Source organism: Antechinus flavipes, chromosome 4, assembly GCF_016432865.1.
Source record: "Antechinus flavipes isolate AdamAnt ecotype Samford, QLD, Australia chromosome 4, AdamAnt_v2, whole genome shotgun sequence".
Taxonomy (NCBI): Eukaryota; Metazoa; Chordata; class Mammalia; order Dasyuromorphia; family Dasyuridae; genus Antechinus; species Antechinus flavipes.
In genome coordinates this window covers 55,738,146-55,760,223 of record NC_067401.1, presented here as the reverse complement: position 1 = coordinate 55,760,223, position 22,078 = coordinate 55,738,146, and the positions used below count along the sequence as shown (strand labels likewise).

Here is a 22,078-nt window from a genome sequence, read left to right as displayed (position 1 = left end):
TAGAATGACTGATGAAAACATGTATTGACTAAATTCTAGTAAAGTTTTCATGAAAATTTCCTGAAACAATATTAAAGTGTTATTTTAAATAGTTTTTAAAGTATTAAACTATTTAATGATATAAAGTAATTTTTTTAGAAATGATGTTCAGATACATAATCATTACTCAAGACAGCATTACCAAATGTTATAATTAAAAACTTTTTTAAAAGTTTTTTTTCTGTTAATGTACTTTTCCCCCATTGTTCTTTTACTATCTTTCATATCCCCAGACTCCCCATTTTGCTACAACTATTGGCATATTTTATGCAATCAACATGTGCTTAGCAATTTTAGTCATTGTCTGGTAAAGCCATTTTCTTGCTCCTAAATTACTTCTGTTTAACTTTTCTTCATAATGAAGAGGCAGTCTCATCTAAGGATTATTGAATGAATAATGCTACTAATGGTTCACTGGTTATGTTCCTCATACATTTTTAAGAGCTCTTATTTATCAAATGAGATAAACCATTTTGAAGGGAGTTATATAAGTGGTGAGCATACTATATCCTACATACTAATTTTATAAAATAAGCACAGTATGAGGCTTATTTTTTTTTAAGATTTTGAATATGTAGACATAAACATATATAGAAAATTTCTCTTCTCTTTTTTTTTTTTTTTTAACTAGTTGTGGAAAATATTTATAAGAATCGCGAGCCTGTCAGACAAATGAAAGCACTTTATTTTATCACCCCAACGTCAAAGGTTAGTGTTTTGAATTTTTCAGAAGTTAACTTTTTTTTTTCTCAGCTTTAAAAGATCATAAATGTATAACTATATGGACCTTAAAGATCATTTAATTTAATCACCTTATCTGTAAAATGATTAACAGATTCAAAGAACTAAGTAATTTGGTCACAGAGATCAAGAAGTTTATGAATAACAGATACATGATTTGAACTGATGTTCTTTGATGCTAAATCTCGTGCTTTTTTCCATTATACCATTTTATTTATAGTTTTGCTTGTGGAAAGGAATGAAAGATTATCAGAAACATTAAAATGTGCCACTGAAAAACTTAAGTTGACCTTCAGAATTGCTTATCAAGAACAGAGAGGTCTGAGAATTTCTCTTCCAGCAAATATGTAGAAGAGGGAGGATTTTGCCCTTCTCTAAGTAGTGTGTTCTGTGTTTGTCTTTTCCATTATGGCCAGTTTACTGCAGACTGTCCTTAAAGTCAAAGTTAGTCTGCCTCCTCAAACAAAAGGAATAAGGGATTGAGGGAGACTTCTTCATGTTGTCAGAGAGGTAAAATGCCCTTTAAAAATGGAAGAAGAGATTGAAGGTAAAAACAGCCTCTCCCTCTTCCCCCAATAAAAAAGTTAAGTAAGAAGCAGAAAATAATCCAATACATCAGGAAGTTGGAGCATAAAAGAATATCATACAGTAAAGAAAGAGAACTACTGAACATTGGGAACTGAGTAGTGGATTAAAAGCTCTTTGTACTTGTATCCCCAGTACTGCTTGGCACATATTAAGCATTTAATAAATACTTGGTGATTAATTAATTGATAGGCATACTGGATTTTAGAGTAGATTTTAAAAGTTCTAGATGTTTCGGGAATGAAATTTTGAAGATATAAAGAGAAATGATTTGGACAAGAAAGAAAAAGAGACTTGTAGATGTGCAAGAGATTCATCAACTACTTTAGATTTTTTAAAAAACATACAGAATATAGAAGCAAGGATTAATAATGGAGGATATATTTTAAAGTTTGGCATAATCCTTATAAGAATAACATCAGTAGTTCTAAAGTTAAGGATGAACAAATGTTGAAAAGACCTGAGGATAACTAAAGCTGAGAAGACAGGAACTATATAATTCTTACTTTCTTCTTTTCTATTAAGGAAAATTATTTTTGTATTAGAAAGGGGGAAGAGGAGAAAGCCTAACAAATTTGTCTAAGACAATTAGGAAATAGAAAGTACTAAGCTACCTTTTTTTGATAAGTTCAAGTCATCAAGCTCCAGTTTTGTGGCATTGAAATGATTTTTGAAAGATCATGAAAGATTTTGAAAGATATTGCGGGATTCGAGAGGGATGAATGTTTTCAAAAAGAAGAGAATGGAGTCATCCTCGTTCAGGCTGGTTCAGTTTTGAATCCTGGCAGAATTCTAGAAGATACTACTAGGCATGGGTTAATAAGGAAATAGAATAAGTGATCACAAGAAAGCATCATCAAAAATTGCCCATGCAAGAACAACTTAAGTTTCTTTTTTTGCAGGGTTATTGGCTTATTAGATTAAGGGGATGCTACAGATATAGTTTGTCTACATTTAAATATTGGATGAATTCTCTCATGCTCTTCTTATAGAAAATATTGAAAAATGTAGAACAGATATTTATATAGTTAGATATATTCTTTATTTGTTGAGGCATTCAACCTCAAAACAACAATTAATGATTCTGATGAAATTTGGAACAGTTTTCTCGTTAATACCCAAAGATTTGTCTTTGACAGAGTACTTTTTAGCATTTCTATATCAGCAACATAAACAAAAATATGGACAGAATTTGTCTCATATTTGCAAAGTCCCAAAGCTAGGAGGCAACATTGTATAGTGTATAGATAGAATGTTAGATTTAGAGTGAGAAGACCTCGATTCGGATCCTGATCCAAATATTTGCTACATGACCCTCAACTAGTCATGAAATCTTCTCAGTTTTGTTTGCCATCAAACAATCTAGATGACCATTTTCTGGGGATGTCGTAGAGTGAATTCTAGTTAATCTGTAAGTTAGATAAATTACTTCTAAGAATCAATCAGCAATTATTTATTAAGTGTTTACTATAAGCCAGACACTATCCTAAGTGCTAGGGATACAAAGAAAGACAAAAACAGTCCCTGATTTGAAGGAGTTCAGAGTCTTATGGGGGAGGTAGTGTATATAAGTGGATATGTACAAGATACATGCAGAATAATGATGGGAGATCATAGAAGCAAGGTTCTAGCAGCTAAAGAACCAGGAAAGGCCTCCAGCCTCCAACACTATTCCCACAGTAGTGTTGGTGCTGGGATTCAGCTCTCATTGGTTCAGTTGTCATCTCTATATAGAGGATTCCCAGATCCAGATGTCCAGCCTTAGTCTCTTTCCTGGGTTCAAGTTTCTTATCATTAACTGCCTTTTGTACAGATGGCATCCCTTGGCATCTCACACTCACAGTATATCCAAAACAAAACTTAGTATCTTTCTTTCCAAATTCTTTTTGTCTCCCCATATTTCCTTATACTGGGAAGCCCACCTCCATTCTGTCCGAACCACAGGCTCCCAGCCATGGTGACATCTTGGCTCCTCACTGTACTCATCCCAAATATCCTGTCATGAGGTCTTTCCCAGCTTCTCTTTTCTCTTTTTACACCACCAGCTGCCTGATGCAGGCCCTCATAACCACAGGCAGAGCCTCCTGGTCATGGTTCTCTCCAGTGATTTGGTTCTAGGCTTACCTTGTTACCCCCTGTCACTTCAGACAGTAAACTCCAGAAGCTCCCTGTTACTTCTAGGATCAAACACAAAGCACCTCTTCCAACCTTCTTGGTCTTTCTAGACTTCTCTCCCCTTCTGGTCCTTTTCAGTCTGCTCCCTGGACTTCTTGCTATTCTACTTTGTCAGCTTCACTGGTCTCCTCCAAGACTGCTTCATAAGAGGCACTTCCTGTCATGTACATGCACAAATACACACACGCATCTTGTATATACATAGTTACATGCATGTTTTCTCCCTCCTTAGAATGTGAGTTTCTTGAGGGCAGGGACTGTGTCTTTTTCTTTATATATGGCACGTAACATGGTGCCTCATGTTGCTCATGATTCGTGCTTGTTGATTGACAACCTGACTGATTGGAGGAATCCAGTGATTCTAAGAGGTAGGTGGAGCAAGGAGAGATCTAGTCTGCTACACAGGTGCAGGGGAAGGGGATAGATTGTGAAGAGCTTTGAATGGCAAACAGAAGGCTTTATACTTGGTCCTGGAGTAAGAGTAAGGGATGGATCTTAGACTTAGGAAAATGACTTCAAACTCTGAGATTCTCTGTGTGTATCTCAAAAGTTAAATTTTTACTGAGTTGTAGAGATTTTTTTTAGTTGACTTCCCTATATATGTTTTCCTCCTTAAAATGAAAGTCAAATTTACTAGTGTATGTAAAAAAATTTAATAAAAAATTTCTTATTTTTATTCTGTTAAAGTATGAATTATCCTCTGTGTAGAAATTTAGCTAAAAGCTATCTTTTTTTGTTTTTAGTATTGCCTGAAGTATTTTTGTGAATCTTTAATCTTTTTGATATACTATTTTGCATTTGCTTTGAACCTGACCCAGGATTTTATTTGTTACTTTAAAAGCAAATTAAGTATCAGGCACCTCTTCCCTTGAATAGCAGATTTGTCCCTTTTGTAGTCTTGGGAAAAAGAGATGAGCATGTATGGTTAATTCTGCTGCTAATTGTAGGGAGTTGAGAATTACATGTCCATATATACATCCATATATAAATATATTGGTAAGTGAAATTTGCCAGCTTCTATTATTTTTTTTGTCATTTTTGTTTTTCACAATATTTTCTAATTATCTTTCAGGTTTACTTAGTGCTTATAGCAACTACTTGTTTTCAGTCTAATCAGTTGTGGGTTTTTTTTTGTTTGTTTTTTTAAGAATAACTGATATCTTTAGTAGGGGCTGTTAGCTCATTCATTTTAACAAACCTTTATTAAGCATCTTTTTTATATCATAAAAGCCCTTATAGACATTTAAATAAACAGATCTCTAGATTGCAACTAGACTTGGCTAGCAATGGGCACATTCACTAATATTTCTTAAATTATGTGAAGGCAATTTGCTCATCTGGGGATACAAAGGTGGGGGAAAAACAGTTCCTGCCTTGAAAGAGCTTACTTATATTCTAATGGGGGAAGAAAAGCAGAAGAAGCTGAAAAGAATGGTGGCAGAGTTTGGAAATAAAAGCACATCTGGGAAGCATAGGAAGCATGTGTCCTCAGAAATGGAGATCCCCAACTGGAACTCATAATAGGAGAAGGAGGTTCTGGCATAGATTTCCAGTGATTTTTATCAGGTGAGAAATTACTGATCCCTGAGTTAGTCATGATGGTTCTGTCCAATAACTCAAAGGTCCATCTAGGATGTGAAGCAGGGCTGGCCTGGCCCATTCTCCAATATCTCTTAGTTAATATTAATGTCTGTTACACCTGGTATAGTGAACAGAAAAATAGCCCAGAGTCAAAAACTGAGAAAGACCTGTGCTCAAGTTCATCTGTGTGAGCCTGGGCAATAAGTCACTTAACCTCTCAGTGCCTGTAACAGCTTTCTAAGACTGTCAGTTGCAGAGCAGTAATTAATCTGTGTTATTAGGGAAAGTTCTTCACAGAAAGATGCCAGTATTGATGAAATTTCAATACATTTTTATGAATTAGTTTTGATTAAATGCAAATGATGTGATTTAAAAAAAACCTACTGAGTACTGGAAAGAGCTCTTGAAATACTGTAACCCAAGCTTTCTAGGAACATTTTATTAGCAATTTATTATAGTGCCAGTTTCTATCTGTGTTTATATATAGATGTACATATTTATTCATTAGAGCAGTGAAAAAATTTGATAGTACACTATAGAGAAATAGAGGTTTAGTGGTTGTTATCAGGAAGAAATAGATTCTAATCCTGCTCATGACACATGTGTGTAACCCAAAAAAATTCACTTAATTTCTTTGAGCCTTAAGGTTTTCTCATATGTAGATTGAAGGGACTGAATTAGATGGTCTATAAGGTCCCTTACAATTCTAAATCTTATGATTCTATGATCTCAGCAATATTTTTATCAACTCAGAATTGCTAATAAATACAATTTGAGAGTAATTTTAAGCTTTAAAAATTAAAGTACAATTTAATTCTTACAATCTACAAGTGTTTTAAATAGGTTTTATTTATCTGGAATAGTAAATATTTAGAAATTTTTCCCCTCTTCTAACCTCTGTACAATTTTTCTGCCGGTTTTGAATATGTTCTTTTTTTTCTCATTGCTTTTGGATAATTGGAGCCATCTATTAGTAAATTAATATCTTTATTTTTCTGCTTTTTGGGGAGGGTGCGATGATCCTCCAATTTTTGAATAAAAGCAAAGTGACATTTTTGTATTAAAGGGTGTTTTTTGGTTGTTGTTTGTTTCATTTTGTTTTGGGTTTTGGTGTGCATATTTTTCTAATCAATGTGGATGGTTTCTTAATCTTGAAGTTTAAAAACATTCATTTTTCTGATTCTTTACTTGCTTATTTTATTAGAGGAACCTTTCTGCCATCTGATATGGGTACCTGTTGCTCCACATATCCTATTGCAGTAGTGTGGAAAGTTAGCACCTTTAAGTGTTAAAGATATTTGCCTTCTGCTAGTTCTTTTTCAAAAGATCCTGAATGTAAAATTTTTAAACTTTTTAATATCATGGATCTCTTTGGTAGTCTGGTAAAAGTTGTGGACTATTTTTCAGAATAATATTTTTAAATCAAAATTTATGCAAATTAAATTTTAAAAGGTATAAATAATCCGGGAAGAGAAACAAAAATGCAGATAGTTCACATTCGTTTCCCAGTGTTCTTTCTTTGGGTGTAGCTGCTTTTGTCCGTCATTTATCAATTGAAACTCAGGTCTCTTTGTCAAAGAAATCCACTTCCATCAAAATATGTCCTCATACAATATCGTTGTCGAAGTGTATAATGATCTCCTGGTTCTGCTCATTTCACTTAGCATCAGTTCATGTAGGTCTCTCCAAGCCTCTCTGTATTCATCCTGCTGGTCATTTCTTACAGAACAATAATATTCCATAACATTCATATACCACAATTTACCCAGCCATTCTCCAATTGATGGGCATCCATTCATTTTCCAGTTTCTAGCCACTACAAACAGGGCTGCTACAAACATTTTGGCACATACAGGTCCCTTTCCCTTCTTTAGTATTTCTTTGGGATATAAGCCCAATAGAAACACTGCTGGATCAAAGGATATGCACATTTTGATAATTTTTTGGGCATAATTCCAGATTGCTCTCCAGAATGGTTGGATTCGTTCACAACTCCACCAACAATGCATTAGTGTCCCAGTTTTCCCGCATCCCCTCCAACATTCATCATTATTTTTTCCTGTCATCTTAGCCAATCTGACAGGTGTGTAGTGGTATCTCAGAGTTGTCTTAATTTGCATTTCTCTGATCAATAATGATTTGGAACACTCTTTCATATGAGTGGTAATAGTTTCAATCTCATCCTCTGAAAATTGTCTGTTCATATCCTTTGACCATTTATCAATTGGAGAATGGCTTGATTTCTTATAAATTTGAGTCAGTTCTCTATATATTTTGGAAATGAGGCCTTTATCAGAACCTTTAACTGTGAAAATGTTTTCCCAGTTTGTCGCTTCCCTTCTAATCTTGTTTGCATTAGTTTTATTTGTACAAAGGCTTTTTAATTTGATGTAATCGAAATTTTCTATTCTGTGATCAGTAATGGTCTCTAGTTCATCTTTGGTCACAAATTTCTTTCTCCTCCACAAGTCTGAGAGATAAACTATTCTATGTTCCTCTAATTTATTATAGTCTCGTTCTTTATGCCTAGGTCATAGACCCATTTTGATCTTATCTTGGTATATGGTGTTAAGTGTGGGTCCATGCCTAATTTCTGCCATACTAATTTCCAATTATCCCAGCAGTTTTTATCAAATAATGAATTCTTTTCCCAGAAGTTAGGGGCTTTGGGTTTGTCAAACACTAGATTGCTATAGTTGACTATTCTGTCTTGTGAGCCTAGCCTTTTCCACTGATCCACTAATCTATTTCTTAGCCAATACCAAATGGTTTTGGTGACTGCTGCTTTATAATATAATTTTAGATCAGGTACAGCTAGGCCACCTTCATTTGATTTTTTTTTCATTAATTCCCTTGAGATTCTCGACTTTTTATTGTTCCATATGAATTTTGTTGTTATTTTTTCTAGATCAATAAAATATTTTCTTGGAAGTCTGATTGGTATAGCACTAAATAAATAGATTAGTTTAGGGAGTATTGTCATCTTTATTATGTTCGCTCGGCCGATCCAAGAGCACTTAATATTTTTCCAATTATTTAAGTCTGACTTTATTTGTGTGGAGACTTTTTTATAATTTTGCTCATATAATTCCTGACTTTCCTTTGGTAGATAGATTCCCAAATATTTTATGGTATCAACAGTTATTCTGAATGGAATTTCTCTTTGTATCTCTTGCTGTTGGGTTTTGTTGGTGATGTATAAAAATGCTGAGGATTTATGGGGATTTATTTTGTAATAATAAAAACCTACTGAGTACTGGAAAGAGCTCTTGAAATACTGTAACCCAAGCTTTCTAGGAACATTTTATTAGCAATTTATTATAGTGCCAGTTTCTATCTGTGTTTATATATAGATGTACATATTTATTCATTAGAGCAGTGAAAAAATTTGATAGTACACTATAGAGAAATAGAGGTTTAGTGGTTGTTATCAGGAAGAAATAGATTCTAATCCTGCTCATGACACATGTGTGTAACCCAAAAAAATTCACTTAATTTCTTTGAGCCTTAAGGTTTTCTCATATGTAGATTGAAGGGACTGAATTAGATGGTCTCTAAGGTCCCTTACAATTCTAAATCTTATGATTCTATGATCTCAGCAATATTTTTATCAACTCAGAATTGCTAATAAATACAATTTGAAAGTAATTTTAAGCTTTAAAAATTAAAGTACAATTTAATTCTTACAATCTACAAGTGTTTTAAATAGGTTTTATTTATCTGGAATAGTAAATATTTAGAAATTTTTCCCCTCTTCCAACCTCTGTACAATTTTTCTGCCGGTTTTGAATATGTTCTTTTTTTTCTCATTGCTTTTGCATAATTGGAGCTATCTATTAGTAAATTAATATCTTTATTTTTCTGCTTTTTGGGGAGGGTGCGATGATCCTCCAATTTTTGAATAAAAGCAAAGTGACATTTTTGTGTTAAAGGGTGTTTTTTTGTTGTTGTTTGTTTCATTTTGTTTTGGGTTTTGGTGTGCATATTTTTCTAATCAATGTGGATGGTTTCTTAATCTTGAAGTTTAAAAACATTCATTTTTCTGATTCTTTATTTTATTAGAGGAACCTTTCTGCCATCTGATATGGGTACCTGTTGCTCCACATATCCTATTGCAGTAGTGTGGAAAATTAGCACCTTTAAGTGTTAAAGATATTTGCCTTCTGCTAGTTCTTTTTCAAAAGATCCTGAATGTAAAATTTTTAAACTTTTTAATATCATGGATCTCTTTGGTAGTCTGGTAAAAGTTGTGGACTATTTTTCAGAATAATATTTTTAAATCAAAATTTATGCAAATTAAATTTTAAAAGCAAAAAACTACAAAGAAAACAAATTATATTGAAATATAGATTTTTTTTTTCCCTGTCCAAATGCTGGACTTTCTGAAATTTATCCATGAACCCTTTAAGGGTTAAGAATCCTTGCATTAGTGCTTTTCCAAATTAATGATTTTTGTAAAAGGTAATCAAGGAATATTTTCTGAAATTTTGATTTGTTTTTATTTCTTCAGTATCTATGACACAGAAAATTGTTAAGATTGTATTATTACATAAATGACAGATATTCTGGGATGGAAATCTCATACTCCTTGGGAAAATCTTTAGAATAATTTCCTGTGTCTTTGGCCATCTGTTTAACAGTATTCCTAGTTCTCACTGGTATGAGTACAATTATCAGTTCATGGATTCTTGTGTCATTTTAAAGTTATCAATTTTATATATTTCATGCTTTGGATATCCTAGTTTCCAGGCATTATGATTTAAATGAGAAGTATAAATTTGAATAAAAAGTTTCTCTAAATGGTAAAGTTGCTTTGCTGAAAACCATGTAAACTGCAAAATTTCTTGTTTTAGTATACATGCAGTAAGTGGTTCTTTATAAATGTCAACATAGTTAGACAATAGAAATTAAATGAGCATTTCATTGGTATTTAATGACATAACTCCTAATCAACCTTTTTTTTTTTTAAGTCTGTAGATTGTTTTTTACGTGATTTCTCAAGTAAATCAGAAGGCAAATATAAAGCAGCATATGTATACTTCACTGATTGTAAGTAAACTTTTTTGAAGATATATGTTAATATGTTATAATCAAAGTTTGCTGTTCATACACTTAAAATTTTATACTTAGAAGTTGTTAAATATGATCAGCATTGTCTCCTCTCCAATAAATTATAAAATGAAAGAAAGATCTAGCAAATGAAACTAGGAAGTAGAGAGCTAGTCAATGCCAACATCAATTCATCATCTATCTGTAGTGTTTATTCAAGATATATGCACTTATACCAATTCATTGGCTAGCCAATTATTTGTATTCATACACTTCATTTATTGAGTTACACTCTTATAATTCAGTTAGTTGTACTTTTATAAATCATAAAATAACAACAGAGTTGTCCTTGAAGAGATTCATTATTTTGGGACTTGTTGTAAAGCACTGCTGTGTAATCTAAAAATAGAAACATGTGGATTATTTTATTCACTGTAGGAAATATCTTTTCATATGGTTATGGGACTTGCAAAAAGTAGGATTTATTTTACAACCTTTTTGATTGGAATTTATTCTGTAAAATGAGGAATGACTAAACTCAAGCCTTATTTCTTTCAGAGATTTGTCTTTTAAAATTTGAATATGAGGAGAAAAAAACCTTTTACCAGTATCAAAGTGATTTAATGTATTGAATTAATAGTATTTGGTAAAAAAAAAAAATTAGATGGCTTATATGTTTTAATCTTTATCTTTCAGTTTGTCCTGACAGCCTGTTTAATAAAATTAAGTCTTCCTGTTCTAAGTCTATAAGAAGATGTAAAGAGATAAATATATCTTTCTTTCCACTTGAGTCTCAGGTAAGCTTTCCATATTTATTTTCTTTGGTTTTGAATGATTTTTTGAACTCATTTCATGAATTTATATGTGAAAATATTAAGTTCATACACTTGAATTTGAATGAGATTAAAACATAATACTCTATACAAAGTTAAAAAGAATGAAATTTAAATTGGATCAAGGCATTAAACATGAAAAATGATGGTTACATTTCAGTTACCAGCTTCCATAAAGGGTTAGATCATATTCAATCTCATCTAAGAAATTTAAGTGATTTGCAGTCATTTTGTAGATGATATTCTAAATAAGCATTTCTTGTTAACAACCTATGTCTATATGTTAGAATAAATATTAATATCTTTGTAACTAGAATCTCACTTAAATTTTTGGCATAATTGTTTATTAATAGTCATATAGTAATTTAATATGTAGACAGAGCTATGTGTTAATAATTGTTTAATAATATTTGTTAACAATAAGTGTTAATAATAAGTTTTATTCTGCCATGGCTCTCTTATATAGATGAGTTGGTGTTTTGTTTTGATTTTAGATTTTAGATTCTTGCAGAATTTAATTTAATCCTTGTTATTGAGACTTGGAATTAGGAAAAATCACTACTTCAAGGAATTAGGAACATCCTAGAAGAGAAACTCTTCTTTCAAGATTTTATTGTTTTATAAGTAATATTTCAGTTTTTAAAAATGTGAGACTAGGAATAAAAACTTGACCTATGACTTCATTGATATGAGGAACTTCTTCAAGTAATGGAGATCAGATCAGCACAGTCTCTATAACTTTGAATCTTTTTTTTATTCTTAGTTTCCTGGAGCATTGAGATTAGGTCATTTGCCCAACTTCACACAATGAATAGGTATTAGAAGTGAAACTAGAACTCATGTAGTTTTGATGCTTGAGATAAGGTTGTTTTTTACTCACCAAAATACACTGCCTCTCTTTATTTTTTTAAATATGAAATTGAAGAATATGTTCTCCAAAAATCAACTGTATTGATTTTTTCCTTAATTGTAGTATATAAATATTAGAGGTGCAGATGAACTTTTAAAATAATGTGGAATTTAAATAGAAAGGTACATTTTGATAATAGAAGAAGATTCATTTCATTCATAGAAGGCTAAATCAAAGCTTCATTGTTAAATTCTACAAGTGGCAAATGATAGTGATGATGAAGATGATGGTTAACATTTATGCTGTGCTTACTGTGGACCAGGCACTATGGTCCACTTGATTTTCACAACTTTAGAAAATAGGTGCTATTATCACAGAGGCAAATAGATTAAGTAACTTTTCCAGGGTCATTCAAGTGACTGAGATCAGATTTGAATTTAGATCTTCTTGGCAGTGGGCTCAGGATTCCATCCTCTGTGCCAGCTGGTTTGAAAAAATTGTAAAATGATTCAGGTTGACAGCCTGACATTTGATTTCTGTTGCAAGTCACTTTCTGCTTTTATATATGTGAAATCATGATTTATAAAACTTGTAATTAATGTTTCTTATATACCAGCAGCCACTTCAGAACCCTCCTCTCTTTCTTCTATTTTGGACTGCATTCTTACTTTTATCTTGGGCCACCTCTTCTACCTCACCCCCCAGCTGCCCCAAAATGAGTAGAGGATCTTAGATCTGAGGTAGCCGAACTAGCAGAGAAAGGGAAGGTAAACCTCCAAGTTGCTTTTTCCTACTTCCTGATTTGTACTTTCATAGCCCTCATTGCTGTATTTTAGAACTCTCTCTAGCTCACAAACAGCCAGTTTCATCTTTCCCTACTCTGCTTTGAATCAAGTGATTAAAAAATATCTTTTCTCTGAAATATAGATAAATCTTCAGTCCTCATTTGCAACTTTTTGTATAAGATCTTAGGGAAGAGAAAACGTACATTATAAGTTAGATATTTTTGGATTATCCCAGGAATGTAGCTACCATATATATAAAACATTGTTTCTGTGGGAGAATATTTTATGATCCACTTTGATGGAGACTTTTAGAACAGTTAATTGAGGACTGTCTGTATTTCTTGAATAGTTATTGCTTACAAAATAATATATCAAATTTTGAAATATTACAGTTTTCCTCTTAAAATTTATTAATCTTTCTCATGAAAAACACCTTAATTATACAAATAAAGTCTTTTTTTATAAAGAGCTATTTTTAAAAATTCATTGGAAGAAAATTGATAAGATATTAGTAAGCTATTTGAAATATGAAGGAAGAATTATATTAACATAAGACATATGGCAAAAAAAGTTGCTTTTCATTCTGTAGGAAAGAATTTATTAGACTACACTTGTTGAGTGTCCACTTTTTTGTAAAACACTGTGCTTGACTAGAAGAAGTTAACAGCTTCAACTGTAAAAAAAACTTTTAATTTAATGGTAAATCCCCCCATGTAGGAACTCCACAGAGGTCAAGAATCAGTTCCTTTGCTCTACAATTTCAGGGATTTAGACAAAAAGTTTTTAATGTGTAAATCTAGGGGAGGGGGGAGGGGGAAGGAGGGGAAAAATTGGAACAAAAGGTTGGCAATTGTCAATGCTATAAAATTACCCATGCATATAACTTGTAAATAAAAAGCTATTAAAAATTAAAAAATATATTCTGTAAGATTTTACTAATTCAGACTAGACTTAATCTATTTGGATAATACTTAATATTAATATGCTTAGTCTATTTGAATAAGACATGCTTTCTTCATTCAACATATGTAAAATCAAATTAATAATCGTCTTTCCTCAAGATCACATCCCCTTTCCTATTTCTCCCAGTTTCATAAAAGGAACTATTATTTCCCTAACCTCCAGGCTTGAAATTTTGAAGACATTTTTGACACAATCTCCTTTTCAGTCACTACCTCCAAACAGCTATTTACATGCCTCTGTTTTTATTTCCACTGTTACAAATCCAGTTCTCACCTTCAGGGTCTCATTTCTGAACTTTCTGAACTATTCCCATTACTAGGATGGTTTTGGTCTCTTAATTTCTCTGCCTTTCAGTCCTTTCTATAAAGTACTACTAGATTAGCCTCTCAAAAACAAGACATCAGTGTAATAATTTCCTACCCTTAGGAATTTTAAATGGTTCTCCTAGCCTACAGGATCAAATCTAAGTTCCTGAACTTCAAATTCAAAGTCTTTCATAGTCTGTTTTCACTTTACCTAATTGACCTGATATCCTGTTTCCTAAGGAAAAAAAAAAATTCATTCCAGTTAGCCCAATCTGTTCACCATTCTCAGAACATACTTTTTTCATTCCACATTTTATCCCTTGCTCATATCATTTTTTCTACCTGGGATGACTTCCTTCTCATGTCTGACTAACCATAGCTTATGAATTCTACAGAGCCTATTAATGGTTCTAGGCCATTCTGGTCCATCTTCTTTCTCTCTTACCCCTAACTCCTAACCTTTGTCTATACTAGTCCTTTAGATCAAATATCTAGCTCTTTGTCTTGTTACATACTTGCTTTATGTATGAATATCACATCTTCCTGTTCTTGAAGTCAAGAATCCTGCCCTGTGATTCCTTTTTCTCTCATTAGGTGTCTAAAACAATGCTTTGATCTATGAATGAATAAGCAAATGAACTATTCTGAATGATTAAGGCAGTGTTTCCCAAACTTTTGACATATGTGTACCCCTTCTATAATTTTCGTAAGGCTGAGTACCCCTTGTCAAAAAAAAGGGATGTAGTTTAATAACAATCAAAATATATTTATTTTTTCTTTTTGGGGGTACATACACAAAATAATAAACAAAAAATAAAATTATTCATAATAAAATATAAATCTATGCCAGAAGGTTTGTTGCATGTGGAAGAAGAGCAGTTGTTGGAATTGGCTTCAGATGGATTCTTGAAAAATAAACATAAGGAATATACGTTAACATCATTCTGCTTAGAAATGCAACATGTGTATCCTGTTTTAACAGAAAAAAATCCTGAAATATATCTTGCCTTTTCCAACTTCATATTTATGTGAAGTTGCTTTTTCAGCATTTGTAGACATTAAGTCAAAAAAAAGGAACAGACTATTGACCGTGGAGCCGCATCTCAGATTAAAATTAACAACCTGGGAACCAAATTATTACAATTTGTTATCTCAGCACAAACAATTTCATCCTTCTATTTAAAAATAATCAAAATCAGTGGGACTTTCTAAAGTACTTAACAAACCTTTCCTATAAGAAAAATTGCACAAAAGCTAAATATACACAGGCGCCTGGAGAAGCCACTATTAACGAAGTAAGTTGTCTCTATAACGAAGTGTGGTATATTCACGCCGTGTCACACTGGACCATCTCATGCCTCACAGGACCATCTCATGCCTCACAAGATTGTCTTGACTTGACTCATGAGAACATAGAATCAGGTGCAGCTAAGCGCGGTGCAGTGCATGTCCCCACTAAACTCTGGTGCTACATGTATCCTCACCAAACTCTTCCCGTACCCCTGAGGGTATGCATACCACACTTTGGGAAACATTGGATTAAAGGATTAATTATTGGTAATATCATTGTTTATACTTTTTTATATGTAGTACTGAAGATATTAAACAAATGAAGAGTATCGGCCAATGATTTTAAATTACTGTATATGGAATAATTAATTTCCATAATGGGTTAAGATTTTTTAATATATTGCTTACAACTGAGGCCAGATTTTGGTTTTGCTGTGTATTTCTTTCTGCCTGATATTAGCCAATTTACTAGTTTGACTACCTTAGATTCCTCCATTTATTATGCAGGTAGTGAAAAGCATGCAATACATTCTGTATAAGAGACAAGACTTGGAAAGAGGTAGACTATCAGGAAAGGAGAGTAAGAAAAGGAAAAGAGGATGAACCAAGATAACAGAGAAAATGGGATATGATTGAGGTAAAGACACAATTGTATCAGGAAACTGAGCTTATTTAGCCATGAGAGTTTTTCTTTTTTTTAAATGTATGTTTCTTGATGTATTTTCCTCATCTAAATGATAACCACTAGTATAAATGTATTTAAATTTCTAAATTGTCATATTTTATTTTTTTTAATTTAGGTATTTACTCTTGATGTACCCGATGCATTCTATTATTGTTACAGTCCAGATACAGGGAGTGCAGATGGCAAAAATGATATTATGGAAGCCATGGCTGAGCAGATAGTTACTGTGTGTGCTACTTTGGATGAAAATCCTGGAGTCAGGTATAAAAGGTAAGACACTAAATAATAATTATCTATAATAAGTTGTGTTATTACTTGTTGACATCTAAAAAGGGCAGTAGAGCATAATTTCTGTTGTGATTTTTCTAGTTTGAATCAATACAAATTAAGTAATTATAATTTATCTAAAGTAAATTCAGTCTCAGAAATTAAAAGCATAAATTTATATTGCATAAGGTCTCAGATTTAGACTTGTATAAAGAATTTTAGAACTTATCTAGTCCAGCCTTCTTATTTTCTAGATGAGGAATTTAAGTTTAAAAAATTGGAATTATTTGACTGCATTATAAACATTTAAAAATATTTAAAACTTATTCCTGAGCTTCATGGCTTGAATTAGACATTATATATAGACTTTAACCTTTTAAATGGAAAAAGATTTTGATTAGCTTTCAGAGGTGGGGAGAGTCTGATATTTTTGCCATTATAATTAATTTAACTTATTTGCTGTTTAAACTTATTTCCTAACCAAGAAACAGTATAGTACAGTAGATAAAGAGCTGAACTTAGACCCAATAAAATATGGACTCGTGTCCTAGCTATGTAATTATGAGCAATTCATTTGATCTGTCTAGGCCATAGCTTCTTAAACTGGGGATTGCAATCTCATATGGTGTCACATAGCTGAATGTGGGGGTCACGAAAAATTTGGCAATAGTAAAAGTTTGTGAACTCAGTGAGTAAAACTTAATTTAAAATCAAATGCATAAGGAATCCAAGGTATTTCTGGCAGTGCTTGCCTGTATTGCATTGCACAATTAACTGTAGCTTTGGTTCTGAACACACAATATGTGCACTTGGCACTGTGCTTGAATGAATACTATTAGAAACACTTTGACTCAGATTCGAGATGGGGTCATGGAAAAGTTTCTCGAGTGTCTCTGTTATCGTAAAGGTTAGAAAGAACCAAGTTTGGTGAAATCTCATTAATTCCAACTCTGCAAATTCAGAATTTGGACAGAGTTGTATTAGAATGTACTTTTGTCTAGTACCAATAGTTAGGGATTCCAAAAAATAGTGGTCAGGAAGAGAACATTTTAGGGAGAGAGAGCAAACTTATGCAAAATGCCTGGAGATGGAATATGGAATAAAGCAATATTATATTATGGAGAGCATCAAGCAGGTGAGTGTGGCTAAAACATAGTCTTTAGGAACCCCCAAAATAAGGTCATGTTATTTATGAGGCTGAAATATTGGGGGAAGAAATACTTGGAAAATTTAGCTTGGGATCTGAAAATTTAAATTTATACCATTGAGTATAAAATAAACATTTAGACTGAATATTTATGATTTGTTTGGTAAGAGAGAGTGATTTTTCAGATTTTTAATCACCATAATAGCAACCTTAATTTAGCTTTTTCATTTATTAACTCTTGTGATTTCTACAACTCTGTAAAATAAACCCAGCCAAAAATTATTGATATAAATTGGAACCTGGGTCTTCCTGCCTCCCAGTCCAATACTATCCATTATTCTTCTCACAAGAATGACTTAGAAAGATGCCTTTTTCAGTTAATTTTTAATTTGACCATTAAGATATTATAAAATGTTATAATTTTGTTTTGTAAAGGAAATTTTAAATTTTGTTTAAACATTTTCCCATTTTTATAGCAAACCTTTAGATAATTCAAGAAAACTTGCTGAACTAGTTGAAAAAAAACTTGAAAACTACTACAAGATTGATGAAAAAAGCCAAATAAAGGTATAAAATGAAAATTAAATAGCTTTTTTATGTGTCTTTTAATAGTCTGTTTTTTAAAAGAATCAAATATAATTTGATGTATTTTTAAATGAATAAAATAAGAAAAATGGTCACATATTTGAAGTAATAAAGCAATGCCTGTTTAACCCAGTTTGAGTTACTACTATACATTCTTAAAAGATTTTTCTTCTCCCTCTCTGTCTGTCTCTATGAATCTGTCTGTCTGTCTCTCTCTCATATTCTGATGGTGAAATGAAAATTCTTTTTATCCCATCATGACAGAATTAAGTGACCTGCCCAAGGTCACACAGCTAATGAATTTAGAAATGTTGTGATAGTATGTTCAATGTTTACAGAAAGAAAGAGATCTATCTGATAGGTGTTCAGTTTTGGGGTTGCTTTGAAATTCCTTAATGATTTAATTTCCATTTTAAATCAAGCTTTTGTCATGTTGTTGCCCTGATTGCTATTTTTTCCATAGAGTATTTCCTTTTGGTTTTCTTTTTCAAGGGAAACTATTAAGAGACTTCAGCGTTTTAGAGATCTTGGGAAAGGGCAAGATAAAAAGGGCACTTTGTTTCCTGAGATATTGAATGTATATTCACATCCCCAAATGCTGTTTCTTAAGATAATTTTATTTTGTTATTACAGGGTAAAACTCATTCTCAGCTCTTAATAATTGATCGTGGCTTTGACCCAGTGTCCACTGTACTTCATGAACTAACCTTCCAAGCAATGGCATATGATCTACTACCAATTGAGAATGATACATACAAGCAAGTATAAGTGGGGAAACCCTTCATATGTACAAGTATTAATATAGTAGAGATTTTTCTCTTGAGTAAAGTATTTATCATTTTGTACAAACAATGATCATTGAAAATCTAGTTTTATTTATTCAGATTTTTCTGTTTGGTACAGTTGCCTTTCTTGTTCTTATTCCTTTTACTTGAAACAAAAACTTAATTTTGACATTATAAGTTGAAGGGGTAAATATGACTTCTTTTGGAAAATTTTTTGAGTTTTGTTCTTTTAAGCCATATCCACTTTAAGACCACATTTAGCAGCTTGCATTTTATTAATTTTATTTGTTTAGATTAAGTATTTCTGTTACATATATATATATGTATATATATATATGCCTGTCCAAATTTTGTATGTATTCCATAAATTTAGAGAATTGGACTAAAAAGAAATAGAATAGAAAGTTTACTTAGAAGATATAGTTTTATTCTCCTAGTAAGCATTATAATTTTTGAATTTAGAGGCTAATGAAACATTTTCTCTGAGAATAGTGTGAGATGGAAACATAAATGAAAAATAAACATCACAGAATTTCCAAAAATGGACAGTCTTGTTTACATATCATTTTGATCTTTCTGTATTTATAATTCAATATATTTTTAAGTTTTTTTCAGTTATAACTTAAGTTTTTTTGTTAAAGAACAAGAGTGAAAATAAGTAAATTTTTCTTAAATAATTTCATTATTTCAATGAGTTTAGTATTTTACATATTATAGGTGCATATATACTTTATAAACTTTACCCACTTATAAAGTATTTCACATGTATTATCTCATTAAATTTAGATGAGAAATATGACTTTGATTTTGAAAGACTTCATTTTAAAAATACTTTTAAAGTAATTATTTTTTTGTTGTATTTTTTTATTGCATTCTGGTCAAATCCTGGTTTCTGTGAGTTTTCCTATGCATTATTTGTATTTAAATAGTACTAAAAATTGTACAGGCACTAACATTGAGTGATATTCTTTTATACATGTAAATATATATTTTACATGTATAAATACATGTAAAATATATAATTATTAGATATACATATTTCTAAAGTTATATTTGTATGAAAAAATCTCAAATGTAATAGTTACCTTGGCACAATAGGTATTTGTTTTTTATTCTTTTGATTTTTAAAAACTGCTATGTTGCTTAAGTTCTTTAAAAGCTTAATAGTTATTTTACACAATAGGCAAAAAGGAATGAGGAAATCTGAGGAAGCACAATGAATTAAGCACCTAACCATAAAGACAATTCATTTATATAGTGATTTAATTTTGCAGAATATTTCACATACATTTTTATACCTAATCTTAACAAACCTTTGAGAATAGGACACTTTTACAGCTGAGGTTCAGAGGGATAAGTGTCTTGGTGAGTTACAAAGTTAGGAAAGTAGTTATCCAATAGCATATGACAAAATTCAAGATTATCAGGAAACCAGAGGACATTCAAAAAGCAACCAACTAGTTCATGCTGTGAAGGAAGTGGGAAATACTCTCCTGTTTTTGCTGCCTTAAGTTTATTCATTTGCCTAGAAGTGCTAGCAGGATGTAAACTCTCTAGAAGATGTGAAAGAGCCCACAATAAGCCAGCTCTAGGCTTTTCCCTTTCATTTATATAGGGGGTCACAGATAATTACCTAGAGAAAGGCTTAACCATCTAGTGTTTGAAACAGGATCAGAATCTTTTTAGGGTCAGATATAATGTTGCACTAGAAATGGACAATTTGGAGTCCTCTTGCCTAGCTCTCTTGATAATTGTTTATTTTTATGAAATGGGAATTATACATTTTAGAGTATTGTTAGAATTGCTTAATCATTTTATAAATTACTTTTGAGTTTTTTGATAAAAGCTGTTAAGTAAGCTATATAGCTGCATTATAAGCTACAAGAAAAACAATTGATAGATTTTGTAATTAAGTCATTGTCAGCCCTTGATGGACATCTACAGTCAAGGTCTTTGAGATGAGTGAGTGGTTGAAAAAGTTGATTGATCTGAATTCACAAGTGTTGATGTAGCTTCAGATTGTATTAAGAGATCTGTTAAAGCCATTGCTAGCAAAGTGACATTCACATTTATTCCTCCTTTCAGGCACTTTGGATTTGATATGGTTTTAGACCTGAGCAAAGTGATGAGGCATGAGCAATTTGGGGACAGGGAATACACACACACTTCCTGCGTTTTGTTTTAATTATGATGAAAGGAGGTCTTCTGTGTGATTTTAGATTAATTATTAACCTTTCTGGGATATGTTTGTCTATAAGACGACAATTGTACAAGACGATCTCTATGGTGATTTCTAGCCCTAAATCTACAACCCTTTGTTCTGTAATAGATTAGCAGATTAATAGATTTTGCCTATTACAACAGTTCGGTTCTCAATCCAATGATTTTTTTTCAACTAATAATTTTAGCAGATCCTTATGCATCAAAATAATCTGATAGTATGATAAATTGTAGTTTTGATTACTCTTATTATTAAACCTGATTGTCAGATATTATGATTATTCATGTTCTAAGAACATTCCTGTTGCTAATTATAAGAAATGATTAGATTGAGAACCAAAGCATCAGGAACAGTCCACCAATTTGTCTATGAACATCAACACAGATGATGTTTATAGGAATAAGTACTTAACTTTATAGCTTTTAGTTTAAGAATAGTTGGTGAAGGTTTATAAAACACTTCAGTCTCTCCTTTGATCCTTTCAACGATCCATTGAGATAAGCACTATAGCTATTATTATTCCCATTTTACAGATAAGGAAACTGAGGCTCAGAGAGAATACTTGACTATGATCTCACATTTTATTAAGTATCGAGACAAGATTCATACTTGGGTCCTTATTGATTGTCTAGACCTGCTTCCATTGCACATGTTACCCCAAATTTAATTAAGTATCCTTTATCCAGCTACAGTAGTTGAAGAATTACTTGCAATTCTCAGAAAGTTCCCTTAATTATTAAAATATTTGTGTATAAGCAGATTTGCAGACCATCCCATTTTATTCTTTTTAAGTCATAAGTTTAGATAATTACTCTTACTTACAGATATAAAACAGATGGACCCAATGGAAAGGAGAAGGAGGCAGTCCTTGAGGAAGATGATGACCTTTGGGTCCGAATTCGACATCGGCATATCGCAGTTGTGTTGGAGTATGTGATTACATTTAGTATTCTTATTATAAGTACTTATTAACATTTTTATCTTCAGAAATATTTTAAATAGTAAACTTCTTAGACATATAAAGCATTCTTTCTTTTTTTTTCTTTTCTCTCTTCACCTCCCTCCCAGAGAAATCCCCAAGCTTATGAAAGAAATTTCATCAACAAAGAAAGCAGCAGAAGGGAAGGTCAGAGAGTATTTTAACTTATTATTAATAAGGGTGAAAATGCTTTTTAAAATCTTATTTTTATTG

General features: G+C 31.9%; 1 protein-coding gene across 1 annotated transcript in view; it reads left to right on the top strand.

Annotated features, from left to right (window-relative positions):
- The window catches only part of STXBP3 (syntaxin binding protein 3), a 59,088-nt gene that overhangs the window by 16,914 nt on the left and 20,096 nt on the right, over positions 1-22,078 (top strand). Inside the window, exons 4-11 of the mRNA XM_051993178.1 lie at positions 671-747; positions 10,092-10,170; positions 10,867-10,967; positions 15,997-16,151; positions 17,772-17,862; positions 18,514-18,638; positions 21,711-21,815; positions 21,955-22,012. Coding sequence (XP_051849138.1) covers positions 671-747; positions 10,092-10,170; positions 10,867-10,967; positions 15,997-16,151; positions 17,772-17,862; positions 18,514-18,638; positions 21,711-21,815; positions 21,955-22,012 — 791 coding nt within the window. The remainder of the gene's footprint in view (positions 1-670; positions 748-10,091; positions 10,171-10,866; positions 10,968-15,996; positions 16,152-17,771; positions 17,863-18,513; positions 18,639-21,710; positions 21,816-21,954; positions 22,013-22,078) is intronic.